Consider the following 24125-nt stretch of genomic DNA (forward strand, 5'->3'; position numbering starts at 1 on the left):
TCCTGCATACTCACCAACCATTGATATGACATCATTACTAGTGTTGACAATAAAATTAAAAGTGTTGAAAATAAGATTTAAAGTGTTCACAACAAGAATAAAAAGTGTTGAGAACAAGATTAAAAGTGTTGAAAATAAGATTTAAGGTGTTGAGAATAAGATTAAAAAGTGTTGAGTTAGAAATTAAAAAGTGTTGAGAACATGATTAAAAGTGTTGATAACAAGATTAAAAGTTGTTGAGAATAAGATTAAAAAGTGTTGAGAACAAGATTAAAAAGCGTTGAGTTAAAGATTAAAAAATGTTGAGAACAAGATTAAAATTAAAAATGTTGAGAATAAAATTAAAAGTTGCTGTGAAAATGTTGTGAATAATAAAAAATAAGCATAATTCTAAATAATAATAAAAATAAAAAAATAAAAATGAGTGTCAAATTTATGAAGTCAAAGTCAATATTTCTAAAAACATGGAATTTGTTTTGATTACCAAATTGCCCCTTTTACTCTTTTGGAAAATAATCATATTACCCTTTTACCAAATTTACTAATTAACCAAAACCCGGATCATTGGAGAAGCCACCCTGTTCGCCGGCAGCAGGCGTCTTCATCCTCGCGCCGCTCTCTCTGTTTCTCCTCCCTCCTTCTGTAGAATAAAGTTTGAATATAAATCTAAATCCCATGACATGTCAATCCAAACACATCAATATCATTGTTAATTAAATTATTATATTTTAAACCACTTCCATATATGCAATGTCCTTTTCTATGTTGATATCAGGCACTGTGATAACGAGGAGTCACTTTAATGACGATGAGAGAACCAAGAGGTAGAGGCCTGCATGGAGCGCTGAACTGTCACACAGGGTCGCTTGGAGGAACGAGGAAGAAGTGGTGAGGCTAAAGCTTTGGTGATTTCTCTTGAGACAAAACCATGAGAAACAAGGACTGAAGCCATGGTTGAACCCCTTGATTGAACCAAGCCATGGTTGAACCCCTTGATTGAACCAAAATCTTGATATATATGCCAACTTGAAGGTTAATAGAGTAGGGTTTGGTTGAAGGGCACTATCCCAGCCGACCACATCTCCACTGCAGCCGGAACCATTCCCCGTATCGTCATCTCCTCAGTCGGTTTCGGCCTCCCAATTGATGTGTTCTTGTAGGTTGGACTTGTGCCACACATAGCCTGTGGGAATCGAGCTCCCCGGCACATGCCGTTCGCGGCTTTGTTGTTCCAACCGGTGATGGAGTAGTAGAAACAGCAGGAAGACCCGGTTCAACAGGAAAAGGGGCAGTTTGGGAATAAAAATTCAATGTACAGTAGATTTCCATGTTTTTGGCAATCAGCCTCCGTAAATCCTTTTTTTTTGGGGAAAGGGTAAATTTGACTCTATAAATTTGGCAATTCACCTCCAAAAATTTAATTTTTTTGAAATTATCCCTAATTCTCTCAATTACACGGAGTGTTTGTTCAATTAATCAAATATTTTTTCATTTTCCTCTTTATCCAAGAATGCCTTTGTTGTTCCACCTTTCGTGGAGTTTTTTTGTACAATTAATTCAATAGTGTTTCATTTTTCCTCTCTATCCAAGGGTGTCTTTGTCCTTCCACCTTTTATGGAGTGTTTTGTGCAATTAATTCAATATTATTGTATTTTCCTCTTTATTCAAAGTTGTCTTTGTCCTTCTAGGCTTCTACAGTTCTACTTTATTCCACATTGACTAGAGAGAGAGATTTTTTTTTTTTCTTCTAGGCTTCTACAGTTCTACTTTATTCCACATTGACTAGAGAGAGAGATTTTTTTTTTTTTTTTTTTTTTTTTTTGGACTAGAGTCTGTCTAAAGCAATAGAACCATCACTTGCTTTCATAGTTTTATTTGAAAGTAAAAAAATAATAATAATAATAATAATAATAAATTAAAAATATATATAAAAATCCTTCTTGCATAACCTACTTGTTTGTTTCTTACGAGCCATATTCTCTATTATCTATTATTCGACAGTGATCCATGGGAAAATTTATTACTTATATATTAAATAAAGATTACACAATTTTAATTTTTGGAAAGATACAATTTTAATATATTTATTGGCGTGTCAAAGTGTTAAAAAAAAAATTGGTATGAAATCAGTGGTCCAAGAGAACAATTTCTCAGTCCGTGCATGGAAATTTTTATTTTTCCATTCAAAGGTGCCAGCTAATTACAATTCTGTCACTAAAGTTGTGAGTTGTAATTGATCAAAACTATTTAATAATTTTTTAATTTAAATAAAAAAAATTTGATTTTTTCTTTCTGTGCGGGCCAATTACAACTCAGTCACTAAAATTTGTGAGTTGTGATTGACTGTGACCATATAATAATTTATGCCGGGGACTGCCTCCCTTTCAAGTCAAAACACCGTGTGTTTTTGGTCTGATGAGATCAGAGTAACTGCTCTCGAAATATTGAACCCTTGTTTGTGTGTGTGTTTGGAAACTGAGAAATACTTGCGAAGGTTATGAGCTTAGAAGAATGTCGGACACTCTGACCCCTTTAAATCATCAACCTTCATCTATTCAAACAGACACAGCGACGCCTTCCCTCAAGAGAACTGGTTCGTCTATCTATCTTTTACTCTTTCTATTTTTCTCTGTCCTCTTTATCTCTTAAATTCCCCACATAATGATCCAAGTCAACGACCTTCCGATTAATAAGAACAGTATTAAAAAAGAAAATCCCAATTTCAGTCCACGATATCCCACCTTTTTGTTCAGAAATATCAAAAATCTGCATCCTACGGATATAAAAAATGATATTATCTTTATGGGTATTCTTTCTTTTTTCCCAATTTTAATTTTTAACTTGTAAAAGTTTGGAAAAGTAAGGTTATTTTATTACATGATTACTGTATTTTTCCAATGTCATCTTCTTCTTCTTTTTTAAAACATTTTTGATAGTATATGGTCCTGGATAATCACATGTTTAGCAAGAGAGAGTTATATTTACAGACCAAGCTAAAATTTTGCATTGCAGCATGATTAAACTTTTTTGGGGGGAAAAAACAAGGTTCTCTTATATTTATACTATTGTGTACTCGATACATAGCAGTATATAATTTGAATATTGGTTCTTGTAAATAAATACTATTGGGTCAAAAAATCCCCCAATTTCAGAAGTATCAAATGAGAAATTATCCAAATACTATTATCAAATGGGTCAAAAATACTATTATCTTTATGGATTTTTTTTTTTTTTTTTTTCTCTCTTTTTAATTTTGAACTTCTATAAGTTGGGAAGAGTAAGATTATCCAAATACAAGGTCACTATATTTTTCTAATTTCACCTTTGTTTTTGTAACATTTTTTATAGCTTGTGTTCCAAATATAGGATAATCATATGTTTAGTAAATATATAGATATATGTGTTTGTATATATACTATTGATGTCTGCTATTATATGCATGTTAATTTGGCATATGTATTTATTGTGATGAAGGGAACATATGGACTGCTGTGGCACATATAATAACAGCAGTAATAGGGTCAGGGGTACTATCTCTGGCATGGAGCATGGCTCAGCTAGGGTGGATTGCAGGTCCATTGACCATGCTGTCCTTTGCATCAATCACCTTTGTTTCAGCATCTCTTCTATGCAATTGCTACATGTCTAAATCTGACTCCAGAAATCGCTCTTACCTTGATGCTGCTAAGAATATTTTAGGTAAGAAGATATATAGCTACATTCTTTATTCTACTTAGTTGAAACAACTCCCATCTATATAGCATAAAAGCCGATAAAGATACGACATCATATGGACATGGCAATACGATAAATTCTATAAAAAGAAAAACAGGATTTACGAATATGGTGTTACTTCCTCCCTTCCGAGGGTTCATGTCCCCGTAGATGGGTATATGGGAATGGTGCTTAAAATTCCCACGAGAGCATGAGAATACCTTATCTTGATACATTTCTAAACATTTAAGGTATTCCCACGAGGGCACGAGAATAACTTATCTTGATACCTTATCTTTGTAGTGTTAAATGCTTAGAAATGTATCAAGATAAGGTATTCTCATGCCCTCGTGGACCATTCCCATATATGCAACATTGTGGACAGGTTGATCTAAACTGTAGTTAGTCACCATAAAAGTGGGAGTAAAAAACGTTGTTTTTCATGATACACTGAGTTTATTTTTCATAAGGTGAGAACAATCCTTAAGCATAGGCCATTAACATCCCAACATCAAAGGAAGTTCTGTTTGTTTTGGCGGCAAAACACTGAAATTTTTCGCCTAGTAAAATCATCATTTGTAGATAACCAGTAGGTAGACATGTTTCCTAATTCCAAGGACATGATTCAGCCATCACAGGAACTACATTTTGGCAAATCATTTTTGTTATTAGAAAGTAAGTAGGTATGGCAGTTCATGATGAAACCGGCGTTTCAGGAAATAAGAGCGCGTGGCTGTGTGGTATTTTTGTAAATATAAATTTTGTCAAGGTTGGAATCGTCTATACCATTACGTCTGCAATCAGCATGAGGTATGTTACTAAGCTTCTCTTGTCCCACCGTGATTTTTTCTTGTTCACATTATTCATATGATAAAAAGAAAAAAAGATAAATGGTCCTTGAACTGCTATGTTATCTCAAGAGCATCTGAGAAAATAATCCATAGTCTTGTGGCCCTAAAGGAATGCAACGATGTAATTTAATTCAATGGCATGTAACCTCTCGCAGAAAATTCAACTGACTATATACACAGGCAGTTCCAAATGGAGGCCATGGACACTCAAAAAGTGTATCCTCAAGCTGGTAAAGTATTTGTAAATTCAACTAAGCATAACTACACGGCCTTGGCAAAACAAATGAAAGAAGAAATTGTGAATAAATAGGAAGTAAGATACTGAGTTAATACATAATCTTATTACTGATTCAATTTAATTCATGAAAATATATTATCAATGAATCATATATGCATACAGAAGCTCTTTTTATCCCTACTGATGTTTGTACTGATTTTGAAATTGGTCTGGTCTATAATTTTAAAAATGTTTGGTTTTGTCGTAACATTCTCAGTTGAATATGCCTGCAGACACATTATCAGTGCTTTTCTTTGATTTCAACTTGTCGCAATTCCTTAATTATTATCTTCTTTTTCTTTTAATAATGTGTGCAGAGCGATTATGAAATCAAACTGTTACCATAAAGAAGGGCATAAGGCTTCTTGTAATTATGGAATTACTTTTTACATGCTTCTATTTGGAATTATTCAAAGTGTAGTGTCTCAGATACCTGATTTCCATGGTACAAAATGGCTCTCGATTGTTGCTGCAGTAATGTCCTTCACCTATTCTATCATCGGATCAGCACTTGGCTTAGCAAAAGTGATAGGTATGGTTGAGTATACGGTCTGTTGTTCTGTCACCACAATAATTGTGGAGGTTGAAATGAGGTGAAAGTTGTAAGAAACCTGAAACCTATATGAGTCCGTCGAAACCAATAAGAATGCAGAACTTCTCAGTTTAAAATTTAGCTTCTTGAACCTGAAACTGCAGGAAATGGAAAAATTAAAGGTAGCATTGGAGGAGTGCCAACTTCTACTGTGGCTGAAAAAGTATGGTTGGTTTCTCAATCACTTGGCGACATTGCTTTTGCCTTTCCATTCACCATAGTTCTGCTTGAGATACAGGTGCAACAATTTTGCATTTCTATAAACAAATTTCACTGTAAAAACAACATTAATAATGGGAAAATACTGAATGGTGAAACTCCCAAAATATGAAGGATACGTTGAAGCCACCATCAGAAATGATCACCATGCAGAAGGCCTCCACGATGGCAATCTGTATTACAACCTTTTTCTACCTTTGCTGTGGAGGATTTGGCTATGCAGCTTTTGGGAATTCTACACCAGGGAACCTCTTGACAGGATTCGGATTCTACGAGCCATACTGGCTCATTGACTTTGCGAACGCATGCATCGTTCTTCATTTAATTGGAGGATATCAGGTACTACCCAATGGATATTAAAATGTCACTGCTTATTTTATGCAGTCCTTATGATTAATATATTATAATTCTTACCACTAACAGACACTATATTGTATAATAATTCTATTATTTACCACAAGTGGAGGTTGGTTTTCTCTCTTTCAATGGCCATATATTTGACTGATTGGCACTGCTACCTTTGGTACTGTTAGTACGTGTGACTACCATATAACCAGCTCTTAGAAGCTTTAAAATGCTCAAATATAGCCTATTGTTGTCCTCCTCCACCCACCCCACAACACCAAAATAAAATAAAATAAAATAGAAATACATATTGTTGATATTTATGTAAATTTAGATTGCGACTGATTAAATTTTCCTTATCTTTGCCAGGTATTTAGTCAGCCATTGTTTGCAATTGCAGAAAGATTGATTGCTCAGAAGTTCCCAAACAATGGATTTATAAATCGTAATTATACCTTGAAATTCCCACATTTGCCAGCTTTGAGATTAAGCCTCTTAAGATTGTGTTTCCGGACTGCTTATGTTGCATTTACAACTGGAATCGCAATTGTTTTCCCATACTTCAACCAAGTTGTTGGAGTGGCTGGAGCCTTGACCTTTTGGCCTATAGTTATATTTTTCCCTGCGGAAATGTACTTAGCGCATAAAAATGTTGAAGCTTGGACAACCAAGTTCATTGTCCTTCGTACCTATACCACTGTTTGCTTGTTCGTGTTAATGTTTGCATTGGTTGGATCAATTGAAGGTGTAATAACTGCCAAGTTTGGGTAAGATATACTTTCTTCTCTTCCTCAATGAAATAAGAGGCCTTAGAAAAAGATGAGGAGAAAGAGTGGAAAATATATCTGTAATTTTACAGGAAATGATTCTGGCTCAGTTGAATAAAAATGTTATAATTTGGAGCTTCCCTACTGCTGTAACTGTAAGCCTCCTAACACATCCTGCTGTTGCACCTGATGCTAGTCTGTATACTGGATGTTTTGATACCTTTATAGTGTATTGTATGTGGCTTTTATATCTATAATTATTTTGTAATTTTTTTTGTCATTTTGATGTCGCTGTTAGTCAGCTGAAAGTAGTCCCCTTGTACTTTGTACAATTTTTTTTTTTTTAATAAATAAATTTATTAGCTTCATGAAGTTAGGTGTATAAATTCTTGTTGGGATTACAGGCACCCCAGCGTTGTAAATTATTTGAGAAAGGAATGATATGCAATTTTTAATGTATCTTTCACTTAATTTATTTAGTTCTTTCTTTCTGCTGGATATTTTGTAGATGATTATTGCATTTCGGGCTAACTAGCAAGAGGATATGAGTTTGTCTCAGATGATTCATTTCATATGTAATAATAGTGTGAAATGTTAAATTTGACTCATATCTTCCTGTCTCAGCATAGCATCTATGCAGGTGGACATTGGAACTTATTTCCTAGCTCTGTCTCTATCCCGTCAAGTTTCTCATAATACTCAAAAGGGCAGAGTGCAGCTCTGAACAGGACTATATTAAGGGTTGGCAAGATGTTTTGCAGAGCCTGCATGAGAAGCTCAGAGTCTAATTTCAGCTCTGTAAGAGAGGAAGAAGCCATCTGCCAAATGTGCGGTTCAGATGTCGAAACAGTTGATCATACTCTCTGCAGGTTTCATGTGGCTCAGGCTGATTTGTGGTGCTTAAGCCCTTTGAGATTGGACTTCGCAAATTCAGGTTCTCTGTCGTGGCAAAAAAGAAGGTGGGATCAGTCTCTCCCGTGGTAGGAAAAAGGAGAATAATTGAGCTGCATGTTCAAGTCTGGCCTCCTTTATTTGCTGGAATTTGTGGAAGAATAGAAATGATTGTCTTTAATAAAAAAGACTCTTGCAAGATTATATTGAATTTTCATAAGTCAAGAGACGAAACAAGTTCTGGCTCCATCCACAAGTAAGGGCAGTTGAAACTGAATTTTGACGCTGCTTTTGACGATTTGAAGAAACAAGCTGGTGGTGGCTTTGTTCTTCCAACTCACTCTGGTTTTCCTATTAGAGTTGCTTCAGTATTTTTTTACCTTTCGTCGGTTTGGCAATAGTAGCAGAAGCTCTTTCTCTCAGAGAAGCTTTGAAGCTGATTCTTTCTTGGGGTCTCTCTGATGTCCAAGTAGAGGGGATGGTCTGTCAGTCAGTCAGTATTGAATTTGTAGATTTCAGAGGAAGCTCAGGTCTCCATCTTTGATGATGTTAAGGTTTAAAAAAATGCTTGGTTTTGGAATAAAATAGTGAAATTATCCAATGATGAATAAATGATTAGTGCAAAGCAAACAACCAGTGTGCAGGTTCTGGAATGAGAAACTGCAATGTTCAGACCACACAATATTATATGCATCGAGTTTGTTCAAATGAGCGTTAGAATGTATATTTTTGTCTATGATATTCATAAGAGGGGAAATTTAAAAAATTAGTGTAATTTTTTAAAATGTTTTATACAACGGAAAAGAAAAGAAATGATAACATTAGTTAGAAAAAAGAGAAGAAATGGAAAATTGGGTTAACAACGGTTTGGTTTATTAATAAAAGATAATAATGGTAATCATGTTTTGGGAAAGAGTGTTTTAATGAATTTACTATTATATTATTTTTTATAAATTTATTCTGAAAAATAAGTAAAAATTTTATACTATTAAAATCAGAGTAATGATAATGATACCGAATACTTATAGAGTAATGAGTAATGATAATCACACCCAATACTTACAGTGAATTGTAAATTCAATAATTTTTAATTGATTATTTATACTAAATACAACTAAATAAAGGGTTTTATTTCTTTATTTATTATATAATTAACCAATTAAAAGAGTAAATAAGATAATTCACTACAACTGGTCCGTGAAAGTTTTCTTCCTTTTCCTTCCTAACAAACCATGAAACCAACTCACTAAGTTTTTTTTTTGTTTTTTTCAGTCAAATTTTTATAACTTGATTTTTAAAATAAAACAATTGAATTATACGTTTTCGCTAACAGTGGAAATCTGACCGTTGGGGACAGCGAAAAGAAAATGTGACCGTTGCGAATCTCAGGCGTTTCGCAACGCTTTATATATCCGAGACACAATCTATCTCCGGCATCAAAGCCAACGATTCACACTTGCGATAACTGCAATCTTCAAGCTCTCATTCTTTCTACTAACCACTATTTCCATTTATTGTTCTGTGTTCAAAGAAACCACCAAATCACACACACAAACACACACATTTCACATTTGATCACTCATTCATATCTTACCATTTCTGCAAATCTTTTTGAATTTCCACAAGATTTCTCAATCAATGGCAGAAATGAAAGATGCCCATGTCGTCGAAATCCCTGTCGACGAGGAGCATCAACAGAAACTAATATCTGCCATGAACACACTCTCTGCAATCCAACACCACCCACTAATGGAAATCTCAGAGAGCCCAGGGCATCTCTTGCTTCTCAAGCTCTGGCAGAGAGAAGAAGATCTCTTTGGGCGACGAATCGCCATGAAAGAAACCCGAATGGACTCAATCAAGAGAGAGATTTTCCAATCCTGTTGCTTCTTCTTCCTCTTCCATGTCTTTTTCTTAACCATGTTGTTCATATCTTCCATGAATTCGGGAAAAAACAAGTGCCATCAATGGTGGGTACCGGCGTTTTTGTCAGTGTCCACTTCGCTTGTTCTGATCTTCCTGGTTCAGGTGAAGCTTTGCAGGTACTGGAAAGTGGCTAACCAGTTGCAGAGAGAGAGGAGCGATGGCCGGGCCGTCACGCGGTGCATTCAGGAACTGAGGATGAAAGGGGCGAGCTTTGATCTGTCGAAGGAGCCATCTAATGGGAGGAGGATGAAGAGCTCGAGTGTTGAGATTAAATGGAAACCAATCACTTGGTGTTCTCAGAATCTAATTACTCTGTTTCTTGTTTGCTTTGCAGGTTTGGTCTTCCCTGCTAACAAGTTCATCCTTTGCTATTAGTACTACTACAAATTTGGGAGTCTAATCAGTTTCAAGGTAAATTTTGAATTATTGTTTTCAAGTTTTAGTTTTTCAATTGATGTCAGCTATAGTTTGTAATTTTATTTTTGGGTATCATGTTTTTTTTATTATTACTATTGGGAATGTGGATTTGGGTTGTAAATTTCAACATTTATTTTATTTTATTTTTTTTTGGTCATTTTTTGTAGTCTATGTTGCATAAAAAGGATTTGGGGGGAGAGTTAGAAAGCAGTCAACAGAACATTCTATCAGGCCCAAGGTAAAATTGAATTTAGTTTAGAGCTTCTGTAATTGTCAATCAATCAATCAATCTTGTTACAATTTGTAATTTTTTTTGTTTTTCAGATTCTATCACTTGGTGTTATAGTGACAGCTTAGACGACAAATACATGTTGCATGCTCAAGTTTGAAAGCAGCCAATTTGTCCGAAAGGAGATGAATTCGAGTTTGAAAGACTTTAATCCCTACAAATACATGTTGCATTCTCGAGTTTGAAAGCAGTCAATTTGTTCGAAAGTAGGGGGGATGAAAGGAGATGAATTCGAGTTTGAAAGCAGTCAATTTGTTCGAAAGGAGGGGGGATGAAGCATCTTGGTCCGATCGTTGCTTGAATTCACCACCATAAGCAGCGAATCCTGTAACCTTAAGTAGTGTTTTTTTTGCCAAATTATGCTGTTGATGAGAGGGTTTGTCGTATAGATTAGACATGGAAGACCGGTCCATTTTGCTGTTGATGATATTCTCTTATTGCAGTGTGAAATCAATCAAAAGAAACACTCCTTGTGTTCTATGAGTTTGTCTTGTGTAGAAAGTCATTGAACTATCACTCCTTTGTGTTCTCTGAGTTGTCTATGTTATTGAGGCAATCAAATTTCTGGAAACTAGGTCTTTTTTAATAATAAATTGAATCTTTCTCATTTTTGCAGAATTTCAACCTTTCTCATTTTTGCAGAATTTCTCTTGTTCATCATTTAAATAGAGAAATGTAGAATACAACAGAATTGTAATAATAAGTACACATTTGTCACATTTTGTCACAAATAGCGAGCATACAAGGCATGGAGTTGCATAAGACGGACACGATCATAAGACAGACACGAGCACACGCACTGAAGGCGCAGATTAACTTTTTCCCCATTGTGCCCAGGAAGAAGTTATGGAAGTCGACAAAAAACCCAAAAATAAAAATTAAATAAACAATTAAAAAGAGCCTCCACTATCATTATATCGAACCATAGCCCTGTCAGATCTTATGCAGTCTCAAAGCCAAATATTCGGAAAACACCTGCAACAATCATTAAAATCTTTTAGAATAAGCATCAGCAACTTAAAAGACCCAAAGAAACAAACTACTTGAGAATTGAAATAAATTGTGATCCGTATAATGTTTCCATTTTCTCTTGCTCAGGATCTGTTCCTTGCAGCATTAGACTGAATGACCATTACCAATAATTGAGCAAGAAGCAGAAATACCTTCATCAGCTTGATATTTGTTTTTATCATCTCCGGCATACACAAGTAAATTGTGTACAGGATTCCATTCCACGCTGTTCATGGCAGCCCGACATGGAATTTGGTGGACGGATCTTCCAGTTTGGACATTTGACTGTTTCAAAAGGCAGCAGTGGCATTTTTAGCTGACTGGTTTCTAATTATTAGGATCAAAACATAATGATGACCTTAGCCATCTACTTAGTTTCTTGTTTATGTTACTTAAGCCATCTAGGACAGAGATATCTTTTATCTCCCAAAGGAAGATATAACTATATTGCAATTCCAATCCATCATATTATAACGATGTAGCACAAGAGACGATAAGCACAATCTCCTGGCTTTCCATAATAAGCCTACTATTTCAAATGAGTGAAGACTCTTCAGAGGGGATGAAAAAACTGATATAAAGAAGCTTCGCGAATACATACTATATCAATGAACAAGTCTTCACTGGCTGAAGCAATATATTCTCCTGTGTGATTGAAGCTAATTGTCCTGACTGGCCATCTGAGAATAAGCAAGAAAAGGTCATTCCCTGCCCAGGGACTGAGGAAATCAAAAGCTTGATAAGATTTTTTTTAAAAGAAAAATCCCAGAGTGAAATAGGTGGAGTCATAGATGCTTATATCACAAGCACGTCAAAAGGGTTTGGGAGAAACTTACTCAAGTTTTGTAAATGTTCGCACACAGAGCATCTGTGAAATATCCCAAAGGCTGACTAACGAATCAGCACTTCCAACAGCGAGATATCTGCCATGGTATAAAGAGGCAGCTGTAGAGGTTAAGAGGATTTTACAACATGATATTCCTGTCAGTACAGGAATATCATTGCATCACATTGCACACTTCTCTATATAGATATGCCGTAATAAATGTGAGAACCATAGCATCACATTGCACACTTCCATAAAACTATAGCTTTCAGAATGTGCCAAACCCGTCTAACCATCGTATTTTAGGAGAAAACAAGCTCAATTTAGAAGGTTTATACAAAGCATATGGAATACAAACATATTATTTGTTTATTTTGGATGTAACTTAGCTAACCTAAAATCAAAGCAACCATAATAAAATAAACAAAAGTTTGAAGCCCAGGTGTAAGACGTAACTATACAAAACTATACAAGAGAAGGTCCTACCATCCGTATAACAACTTGAACATGGACCATTTTAAGGTAACTTATAGTATCTCAGCAAGTTGTGCCCAGAAAGAGAGAGAAATTTGTTACCCACAAAACCGGCGATGAAGTGTTAAAGAAAAGAGAAAAATCAGAGATAATCAAACATAAATATTATAGGTTTTGTGGCGACCTATGTCGGCGGGTGTGATGTGGGCGGGTGCAAGAGACACTAGGCGAGCTACAGGTTGCACAATCCCACTTCTCCTAGGTAAGGTGAAGCTGAAGTGCTTGTATGTGCTAGTGCTATCTGCAAATGGTATGAGGCCTTTTGGAATAAAACCCAAGAACAAAACCGTGTAAGCTCAGGCGCAAAGTAGACAATATCATTCCATGTGGAGGAGTGGGTCGTTACAGGTTTGCATCTAATTCTTCGTCCAATGACGCCATCAAACATACATATATATATATATATATATGGAATTAGACAATATGGATTGATACCTCTATCCCCACCAAAAAAAAGCCCATTTGACTTCCTAACTATACTGTTTTCGTTAGCGGTTCCAAATTTGTTATCTTTCTCATTCACTCTATTCTTACACAAACAGATCCGATCAGAAATGTTTTTATAGGTCTTGTGATATATAAGATACAAGTAAGCAAACCACCATGAATGGGGATAGAATCATTATTTTGTTCATAATTAATCTATCACCTTGAAAGTTTTAACAGCTTCATTTTGATATAGAGGAATCTAGTACATACTAGAAATTGGCTCGGGCTAGGTTGTTATGTCAGAATTAAAATTTTGTCAGTGGTTTGGAAGGTCTAATGTTTCAGATATGGATTGCTAAGATTGGTATGGACTCTGTTAGGTGGTTACTACAAAGGCTGAGTTTACTCTTTGTCATTGAAGCATGTTCAACGTTTAGAGTGGTTGTTGCACTAGTATAAACTCAGTGAGGTTGCTGTTTTATTATGTGTATTCATGTGTTTCTTTGAACATTTATTGTCATGTGGCTCTGTTGTTGGTCGGATTGTATTACACGTTTTATTTCATTTAGCCTCACCCATTTTTGCACCTTATTTGAGACTGCAAAGGGAACATGCACCTTGGCTGACCCTGCGCTCATGTAGATGGGCTCTCTTTTTGTATATTCTTGGTCTTTCACCTAAATCCCTCTTATCTACAAATAGCTAAAAAAAAATGGTTCTGAAGCACAAGATTGTATGTTTACATCAAAACAATGTATAAACAAAAAGTTTTAAAAAATAAATAAATAAAATAATTGATTCTGAAGCACAAGGTTGTATTTTTACATCAAAACAATGTATAAGCAAAAATAGATAAGAATGATATAAAGCACACCTCCCTAATGGGTCGATTGCAATGCAATAGCAACCAGCTGTATGAGCTTGAAGGGTATCAACCAGTCTAAGAGATGGATATGCCAGTACTTCAACAGTGCCTGGAAAGGGAGTACAAACAACTCAAGAATGATTTTTCAGTACATGTAGAGGGCATAATGTCCAAATTGTAATGAAACGAGACCTATTTTGCAACACTGAAGGAAAAGAAATTCCCTTTTCAGTAACTGTTCTCACCATTGCCAGTTGTCAAAAAGAACATATCTCCCGTCATGTTCCAAGCAATTTCATTTACCTGACAAGAAAGAATGCAAGAACATTCAGTATATATAAATGTTTTAACATAAATTTGATTTGGAGATATCCTGCAACTAGGGTCAACCATCTACTCCATTTCAGTATTTCACAAACAATAGTCTCGACGTGATTTGTATATGGAAAATCACAAGCACACATCACTCAAATGTTTAAAAAAATGAGACAGTTTCTGCAAGGGCACAACACTTGCATTAAAAACCACCTTAATTTGGAGAGCAACACAGCGTGTGGTTTAAAAATAGTTTTCTAGGGGAGATGGTTCAATTCAAAAGGTCAAAAGAACCTAAAAGCAAAGAAAAGACACAATGCTAAGCTGCGATATTATGTGCAACACAACACTAAAGTTTACATCCAGATGAAAGTCAGGTTTGAAACTTCAGTCTCTAAAATCTGGACCTCAGATTGTTTCACTGGACTGAAACCTTGCCTTGAAAAGTAATTTGAAGTGGACGTCTTTGACTCCCAGACAATTGATAGGATAAAACCAGCACTAGTTTGAACAAGATATTACCTCGTAACTGAACTTGCGCCGGTGTATGGGCTTAAATTTCCGAACATCCAGTATTGTTAATTCATCGTCCTACAATAAATGAGAACAACAGAATGAGATAAAAAGGCGAAAGTGTAGCAGAAAATACTGAGACTCAGATCTGGACGTAATTGGAAAATTAAGCAAAACACCAGTCACAGAGATTGAATATTGTTAACCAGTGACAAGACACTGTCTAATGTACCCTGTTCCCGACGGCTATGTGTGTTCCATCAGGCTTGTAGGTGATGTTGATATTCTCCCCGCTAAGTTCTGCTTGCTGTGAGCATTTTCCACCTACAAAAGCCAAAGAAGACAGAAATGAGCATCTCCTGGACTCCTATAGTACCATATTAGTATTTCAAGATATTCCTGATTAGGGCTGGCAAATTGGCAATGCACTTTCATATTTGGGACAGATTTGGAAGGAAAAGTTAATACCGACCCTGGGTTCAGGGCAGGGATGGAATTAAAATAAATCAGTCCCTCCCACCCTGCCCTAACTACATAATCGATTTGTAAGACTATTCCATTGGCAATGCCTTAGGTACCCTTTTATATGTTAGTAATTTTAGGGTTTCTCTCACATAATCTCCCAAACCTCCCTTTTATCACATTGTTTGTGCCTCGCAAATCATTACTGCCACCAATTACAGTTGATCAATCACATCAAAGCCGCCTCATTTCCGTTTCTCGACTACATGTTTCTGCTGAAATTTTTTATATTAGTCCTGAAACTAATTTTTTGGTTTTTCACCAGGTTTTATCAGAATCTATTAACAAAGAATAAAATCAATCCTCATCTTCACATGTGAAACTCAAGAATTTGCATTCTAATATGATCTTCTTTACTCAGAAATCTCTTTCTGAAATCCCCAATTATGTTCTTTAATGAGAAATCTCTCTGTCTCTCTCTCACTCTCTCTATATATGCGTGTGTGTGTGTGTGTGTGTGTGTGTGTACACATACACACAAAAACACATGATATATAGATACATACACAGCATATCATGTAAAATTATGTGATTTTGTTGTGTTCTTATTAACTTTTCCATATATTGATCCAACCATTTGAACTTTAAGTCCCAAATTTATATTTTGTTTATATTTGTTTGCATCGCAAAGTAAAGTGAATATCACCCAGAGGCAGGGTGGGTGGGGGGTGGGGGGTGGGGTTGGGGAATGTAATCTAAAACGGGTATCGAATAGATGTAAGGAACCCATCATGGGTTAGGGACAGGGATGGGGCAGCCTGCTTCTTTGGTAAGGAGGATGCAGATAGTGGCACTCCATCCCATGCCCACCTCATTGACATCCCTGTTCCTGATTCAATAATCCCTTAGTTCTACAACTATTCTGATTAAGGAATAAAACACAAGAGAAGAGGAATTACCAGTCTAATTTCCTTAAAATTCAGTGCAAAAAAAGTATGTTTTTCTTATCACACCTATTTCTTCTACTTCATTCTTCACTTATAAATTATTTCATTGTCTGTCCTTCCAACATAGGAAATATACATCAATCATCCCAAATCCTAAAAAACATGCCTCATTTCTAAAGTCAATCTTGTATAATCTCTTTCAAGTTTTGTTATAACAACCAATCATCCTAACAAGAACTTACAATATAGCATAGAGATAATACATCGATCATCCTAGGTATTTTTAAAGCCTTTCTAGTAAAATCTCTTTCAAATTCTGTTATAAAAACCAATGAAGAATACAGCACATCTTTACACAAGTAGTAGCTTCTGAAATTCTAAAAAAAAAAAAACTTAATGCCTAAATTACTATGCCATTTCATTTTTCTCAAAGTCAAGCACATTTATACAATAATAGCATTCACTTACTGCGAGCATCCCACAGACGAACTGTCTTGTCCCCAGATGCAGTTGCAATTAAATCGGCATGTTTAGGGTCCCAACATAACTGATCAACACTATCAGTATGCCCCTTTAGCTCAATATCTTTTGCCTTACCCTGCAACAAACATATCCAAATGGCATAGGAAATATGAAATGACAAGTGAAAACCGAAAAAAAAAACCCTCATGAAACAACGAAACACTGAGACATTCACATAGTGAAGGAAAAGTCAACGAGAAAATGAAAGAGACTATAAAAGAAAATATGAGAAAATTTTTAAGTATGTAGATATTAAAGCCATTGATTTTATATTATTTTTCTTCTAGTAAACCAAGAGTTCCTCAGTTATATATCCCAAAGGGTAGAGAATATTTGAAAATGCTACCAACTCCTTGAGAACTTAAACCGGTCTTGAATATTAAATTAATCTTTACAATCTTAGTAGGCCAAAAAAGTGAATAAATCATTAATGAAACAGATTCAACAGAATGCTTGGGCATAAAGGGAGAAAGATTCTAGGTTGGTCTCCTCGCTTGCACTTTCCTCCTCTCTTACTAAATTAACTCGAGGTGAAACCCCAAACCTTAATCACCGTAGTAACATATCTTCATAGTTTCATTCGTTCGTGACCATGGAAATGTAGGAATGATTGCAACACAATCTTCGTAGGCAAAAGAGATTTTGTATGATGAAACAGATATAACAGATTGCTTTGGCTATAACGTAATGGAATTTACGGAATGCATCCTCCCTTGCAGTCAGTTGTATTCTTCTACAATAACTTTTGGTGAAATCCAAATTTTGACCATCTCAGTAAAGTGCCATTACTGATCTTGTATGGGAGAGACCATGGAAGCGAGGCACAAATGCAGCAAAACAACATAATGTGATGAAATAATAGCTTTGAGAATCACTGGGTTATGTGTGAAAAAGTTTGATCAGTCTCAATAGGTTATGAGAAGTTATTGTTCCTAATGTATTCATTCAGCCGCCTCTTCAATCAACGTGCCTTTCCTATATGCATTTAGAATGTGCCCACATTGTATCCTTTTCCAAATCTTTGGATTGTCTACTTATTTCACTTTTTTCATTCCACTGCATCAAATATGCTATGGTACAACATCGTCGTCACCATTGTCTTGGTCCAATTACCTTTTGTCATTCTTTTCTTTTATAAGCCGAGTCTCCTATTATATCTAGCTTTTGAGATCTTTTTTTTTTTTCATCATGGGTTAGTTTGGTCTACCTTTTTAACTTCTACCTTGTATTTTAACCACTATTTCTCTTGTATATGTTCAAACTATTAATCAACTTCCTCTTATTCTAACATCAATATATGTAAGTCCTAATTTTTGTGTAACATGTTGATTGTTAATCCTATAATAGTGTTATCAAAGGCCCAAGCCGCACTAAGGCACTAGAGGTCCTCTGGAGCCCAAGCGCAAGGCAAGGTGCGCGCCTGAGTGAAGTGAGGCGCACTATGAAAAAATTAAATTACTATTAAAGCATTCCTATTCGATATTAAAGGTGCAAATGTTGTCAAGGGCGCAATAAATTAATAGAATTTTTTTTTTTTTCAATGCTATTGTATAATTTATAAGATCAATTTGCAGGTTACCCAAAAATGAAAACAATTTAAAAGACTATTAACGGCAAACTGATTTAACTTGGCAGTGATCCCACCAGTTCAACAAATAGTACTAGAGCTTGCAGGATCCACTACAAGAAAGTTGAGAAACCCCCAAATATATATATATATATATATATATATATATATATATATATTTGGGGGTTTCTCAACTTTCACAAAAAATAAAAATAGCTGTGGAAAAAAAGTATTTCAATGAACTGCGAATATAAAGAGAGATGGAAAAAATAAATAAAAAGGGGTTCCAAGAAGATTACATGTCCGTGGGACTCGATGTGCCAAACGCGAGCCGTTTGATCGACAGAACCAGAGGCGAGCTTCGTGCCAGTGCAATTCCAAGCCACCGAATGCACCTTTTTTTATGAGAAAAATTAAAATCAAAAATCAGAAAAGACATAAATTTCCCGGAATTTTTACACAGATATTCCAGAAATTGAAGAAGAAGAGCAAAGAAGCAGATACACGAAGCTAGGGCTTTTACATGTTGAGAATTGATTACAAATTTATTTAAAGAACAGAAAGCAAATAAGAAGATAGTGGGTTGAGAGAGAGAGAGAGAGAGAGAAAGAGAGAACCTTCTTCTTGTGGCCTTGATAGTCTCGGCTGTGGAGGTTTTTGAAAGCTATGGTTTCCTCCATCTCTCTTCTCTGCAATGCAATCCCTACTCCTTTCTGTATGACTAAACTACGCTCACCGTCGTCTTCGCGCAATCCCTACTCCTTTCTCTGTGTATAGACGCGTTTTGATAAAAAATATATATTTATTCCTTATATTTGAGGATGCCTGTTTAGATTGAAATCGGACACTAAAGCGGTGACATTTGATATTTTACCAATTGTTGGATTGGATTCTGAAAGCTTGTAAATTAAATACCAAAAAAAAAATTTTAATTTTCTGTCATTTAGCTGTTATCATAATAATAAAATTACATAATTGCCTTTACAAAGTAGAATGAAAATTTTGATGAAGAAAATGATTTTGAAATACAAAAATTGTTCTAACATTAAATAAGTTAAAATTATAAGGGTCCGTTTAGTTAGACGGAAATATATGGTAAAAAGTGAAGTGAAGAAAAAGAAAATTAAGTTTTCATGGTGCATTTGGTTATGATGAAAAAATTTCATAGAAGTTGTGAGAAAATATTGTGTTGTTAGTTTAGATAGAATGCAAGATAATTAGAAAATGATTGCACTCGTCAAAATTGTCCTTATAATTTAAAATACTAAAAACATGAATTAATTTGGGTAATATTAATTCATACATCAAATTTTGTTGTTGATAATATTCAGAACTTATATGAGACAACAAGTCACTTGAATTTCTTTACTTAAAAATATTTTAATATATATTTGGGACATTACAATTTATATAGTGATTGGAAGGACTTTGATGAAATTGAATAGGATTAACATTGTTAAACTTATGTTTGTTTACATTGTAATAACCAAAACTAATAGAATTTTAAATATCACAACCAAATTTATGGGGGGTTTTCTTTTTGAATTCAACTACAATTATATAATTATAGAATATTTTGTATTATTTTTTTTTAAGGAACGTGTCTAATATCCAAATTCTAAAACCCAGATATATACATATTGTATATTAATGTAATGCACTTAAAACATACCCACCATATGTTATATGTACATGAGCGTCAAGGTTGTATGCAAGATAAAAATAGGAGAAAAAAAAATTGCTAAAATTATATCTCTGTTATGTGTATATATATAATGGAAGTGGGGCCCACAATGAAGTATGTTATCCATGACATCACAATTTAAAGCTTACATAGGAAGATTTTAGTAGTGGCTTCTTAGGGAAGCCAATTCCTGCGCCTATATATATGGCCATACATATGTACTGCTGGTGTGTTTTGGAATAACAAATTTTCATTCTCTGTCTCTCTTTCGTTCTCTCTCTCTCCATCTCTTTATATTACTCTTTATATATATATATATACACACACACATATATATTTATCACACGTTATCAGCACGAGCTCCATCTATCTCAGATTTGAAGAAAAAGCTTTCTCTCCCTCTTTCTATCCCAACTATATATCTATTTTGTGATATTAGTTTTGATAAATTATTGGGTTAGTTTGTTTCATCGAAGAAAATAGTATTTCTAACTTCAAATGGTAAGAAAATTTTAATTATAGATTATTGTTTATAAAATAAATTTGTTCACTTAAATGATATATGTGCTTACACTATGGCCGATTCTATTACCTTTATTATTTACTGATCCACTAATTATGATCGGTCTTACCACCTTTATTATTTAATGTTTTATGGCTGGTTTTACCGCCTTTATTGTTTAATAGTTTATTTACTATGACCGGATTGACCATTTTTGTTATTTAAATAATTTATATTATGTTATTATTTCATTTAATGTCATTTTAGTTTATATACTATCCTAAATTATATTTTTATATTGTTGTCACATCTAGTTATTCTGAAAATGTCAAATCTGACAAAGCTGGAATTCGTGGCCCTGAATATTTCTGGCAAAAATTATTTATCTTGGATTCTGGATGCTCAAATCCATTTTGATGCCATGGGCCTTGGAGACACAATCAAAGAAAAAAATGATGCATCATTGCAAGATAAAGCAAAGGCCATGATTTTCCTCCGGCGCCATATTAGTGAAGAACTGAAAACTGAATACCTCACTGAAAGAGATCCACTTTGTTTGCGGAATAATTTGAAAGAAAGATATGATCATCAAAAAACAGTCATCCTCCCAAAGGTCAGGGCTGATTGGCTGTAACTGAGGTTGCCAGATTTTAAAACTGTGACTGAATATAACTCTGCTCTATTCAAAATCAGCTCTACATTGAAATTATGTGGTGATACTATTACTGATGAACTTTTGCTAGAACAAACATTCACCACATTTCACGCCTCGAATGTACTCCTGCAACAACAATACTGAGAGCATAGATTTAAAAAATATTCAGAGCTGATATCATGTTTGCTTGTGGCAGAGCAAAATAATGAACTTCTATTGAGAAACCACCAGTCCCGTCCAACTGAATTGACACCGATCCCTGAAACATATGTTGCCTCATCCCGTGGTCGTGGACGCGGACGTGGATGTGGTCGTGGTGGTAGAAATGAATATGGTCGTGGCAAAAATAACTACCACAATAATGAATATGGTCGTGGTAGAAATCATTCTTATTATCATGAAGGATATCAGTCATCACATTTTTGCAATCAGAGATCCACACCATATCCTCAAATGAGAGATCATCATGAAATGAAATAGGGAAAAGGGAAGGATGTGGCTCAACCTTCCAAGGCACACAATAATACTTGTTATCGGTGTGGCATGACAAAGCATTGGCAAAGTATTTGTCGTACACCTAACCATCTGACTGAACTTTACCAAGCCTCAATGAAAGAGAAGGGAAAACAAAAGGAAATGAATTTCCTTGATCATGATGAGCCAGTTGACATCACAAATCTAGAAATGAATTTCATTGATCGTAATGAGCCAGTTAACATCACAAATTTGGATGTATCATATTTCTTTGAGGACCGTGATGAAAAAATAGACTTCCTGATTGGTGATGGAAATATCCACACCAATTAATCTTATTTTCTTTTCATATTCTATCTACTATGTTTTTATTTTCCTTGTATTTTCCTTATATTAAAGTTTTTATTTTCTAATTTGTATTAAAGTTTCTTTTGTTATAAAAGTTTCTTTTCTGATAAAGAAATTTGCATGAATAAGAATGGATCTGAGTAGTTCCAAAATAAATGGTGAAGACATATGTCTTGCAGATAATGGAACAACACATACAATCCTTCGAGATCAAAAATATTTTTCCCACTTAACTCTGACAGACGCCAGTGTCAGTACCATATCAGGTCCCACCGACTTGATTGAAGGCTCCGGACTAGCCAACATCATTTTACCATATGGAATAAGATTACAAATCAATGATACCTTATATTCTACAAGATCTTGGAGAAATCTATTAAGTTTTAAAGACTTACGTCATAATAGGTATCATATTGAGACTGCAAATGAAAGAAATGTGAAATATCTCTACATTACTTCTATTACCTCAGGCAAGAAACTGATATTAGAAAAATTCCCTGTTTTCTCTTCTGGGTTATACTATACAACCATTAGAACAATTGAGTCAAATGTTGTGATTCATAAGAAATCTTGTGACCCAAAACTTTTTATACTTTGGCATGATCGACTTGGTCACCCAGGGAGTACAATGATGCGTCGAATTATTGAAAATTCACATGGACACCCACTAAAGGATCAAAAAATTATCTTACCAAATAATCATTTATGCACCGCCTGCTCACAAGGTAAGTTGATTATCAGACCATCCCCTTCAAAAGTTATTGTTGAGTCTTCCCCATTTTTACAACGAATTCACGGGGTTATATGTGGGCCAATTCATCCACCCTGTGGACCATTTCGCTATTTTATGGTCTTAATTGATGCCTCAACAAGATGGTCGCATGTTTGTCTGCTTTCTACCCGTAATGTTGCATTTACTAGACTCCTTGCTCAAATCATCAAATTACCGGCACACTTTCCTAATTACCCAATTAAGACAATCCGTCTTGATAATGCCGCTGAATTTTCTTCTCCAGCTTTTGATGATTATTGCATGTCAGTTGGAATTAATGTTGAACACCCTGTTGCACACACTCACATTCAAAATGGTATGGCTGAATCTTTTATTAAAAGATTTCAGCTAATTGGTAGTCCTTTACTTATGCGAACAAAATTACCTGTTTCTGCCTAGGGTCATGCCATATTGCATGCTGCATCACTAGTTTGTATAAGACCAACTGCTTATCATAAGTAATTACCAGTGCAACTTGTTTTTGGTCAACAACCAAATATCTCCCACATACGAGTTTTTGGTTATGCTGTATATGTTTCAATTGCACCACCCCAACGCACTAAAATGGGTCCCTAACGTAGACTTGGAATTTATGTTGGTTTTGATTCTCTATCTATTATTAGATATCTTGAACCCTTGACAGGTGATGCCTTTAAAGCATGATTTGCCGACTGTCATTTTGATGAGACTGTTTTCCCACCATTAGGGGGAGAAAAGGCACAACAGCAACGTGATTTTACTTAGAATGCCCTGGAATTGTCTCATTTTGATCATCGTACAAACCAATGTGAACGAGGAGTTCAGAGGATCATTCACTTACAAAATGTTGCAAATCAATTACATGATGCATTTACTGATACAAAGAAAGTGATAAAATCACATATACCAACTGCAAATGTGCCAGCACGAATTACTGTCCCTGAAGGACCTTCTGTCAGTAATGCAGCAAATGCATCTAAAATACGCCTGAAGCGTGGCAGACCAGTTGGCATAAAAGATACCGCTCCTCGTAAGAGGAAATCACAAAGAAAGCGGGCACTCCTGAAGAGCCCACAAAGGGAGCAATAGATATTATTGATCAATATAAGATAATAGCCTTTGATAAGGTAGAGGCTCTTGATGAATCTCAGGTACTTAAAAATGATGAAATAATAAATATTGATGAGCCAAAAGCAACAGATGATGATATGACCCTTGATGAGGCACATGCCCTTGATGAGGCAAAGGTACCTGAAAATGATGAGATCTCATTAAATTATGAAACGAGATGGAATAAAAATGAAATTGTTGTCGACAACATATTCTCATATCTCGTTGCTCTTGATATTGAAAATGAGGATCCGGAACCTCAAAACGTTGAAGAATGTCGACGAAGAAATGATGGGCCAAAATGGAAAGAAGCGATACAAGC

The 24125-nt window shown here is 35.0% G+C and overlaps 3 protein-coding genes across 3 annotated transcripts; 2 read left to right on the forward strand and 1 right to left on the reverse strand.

Moving 5' to 3' along the window:
• Positions 1-2380: 2380 nt before the first annotated feature.
• Positions 2381-7137, forward strand: LOC132312293 (probable amino acid permease 7). Its single transcript, XM_059810601.1, has 7 exons — positions 2381-2593; positions 3475-3699; positions 4431-4524; positions 5160-5374; positions 5539-5672; positions 5768-5992; positions 6368-7137. The coding sequence occupies exons 1-7, from the start codon at positions 2512-2514 to the stop codon at positions 6767-6769; spliced, it is 1377 nt and encodes a 458-aa protein (XP_059666584.1). The 5' UTR covers positions 2381-2511; the 3' UTR covers positions 6770-7137.
• A 1968-nt stretch (positions 7138-9105) lies between these two features.
• LOC132312295 (uncharacterized) lies at positions 9106-11178 on the forward strand. The gene is made up of 3 exons (XM_059810603.1): positions 9106-9993; positions 10167-10237; positions 10324-11178. Exon 1 carries the CDS (start codon positions 9295-9297, stop codon positions 9955-9957), a length of 663 nt encoding a protein of 220 aa, XP_059666586.1. The 5' UTR covers positions 9106-9294; the 3' UTR covers positions 9958-9993; positions 10167-10237; positions 10324-11178.
• Positions 10965-19108, reverse strand: LOC132312294 (THO complex subunit 3). Its single transcript, XM_059810602.1, has 11 exons — positions 18897-19108; positions 18579-18674; positions 16659-16788; positions 15014-15105; positions 14791-14859; positions 14199-14256; positions 13963-14062; positions 12136-12222; positions 11901-11979; positions 11452-11584; positions 10965-11263 (listed from the first exon to the last, which is right to left on the reverse strand). The coding sequence occupies exons 1-11, from the start codon at positions 18957-18959 to the stop codon at positions 11229-11231; spliced, it is 942 nt and encodes a 313-aa protein (XP_059666585.1). The 5' UTR covers positions 18960-19108; the 3' UTR covers positions 10965-11228.
• Between the last annotated feature and the right edge of the window lie 5017 nt (positions 19109-24125).

Source organism: Cornus florida, unplaced genomic scaffold (genome assembly GCF_030987335.1).
Source record: "Cornus florida cultivar Cherokee Brave unplaced genomic scaffold, ASM3098733v1 CherokeeBrave_3.0.0_Hap2_Chr06, whole genome shotgun sequence".
Lineage (NCBI taxonomy): Eukaryota > Viridiplantae > Streptophyta > Magnoliopsida > Cornales > Cornaceae > Cornus > Cornus florida.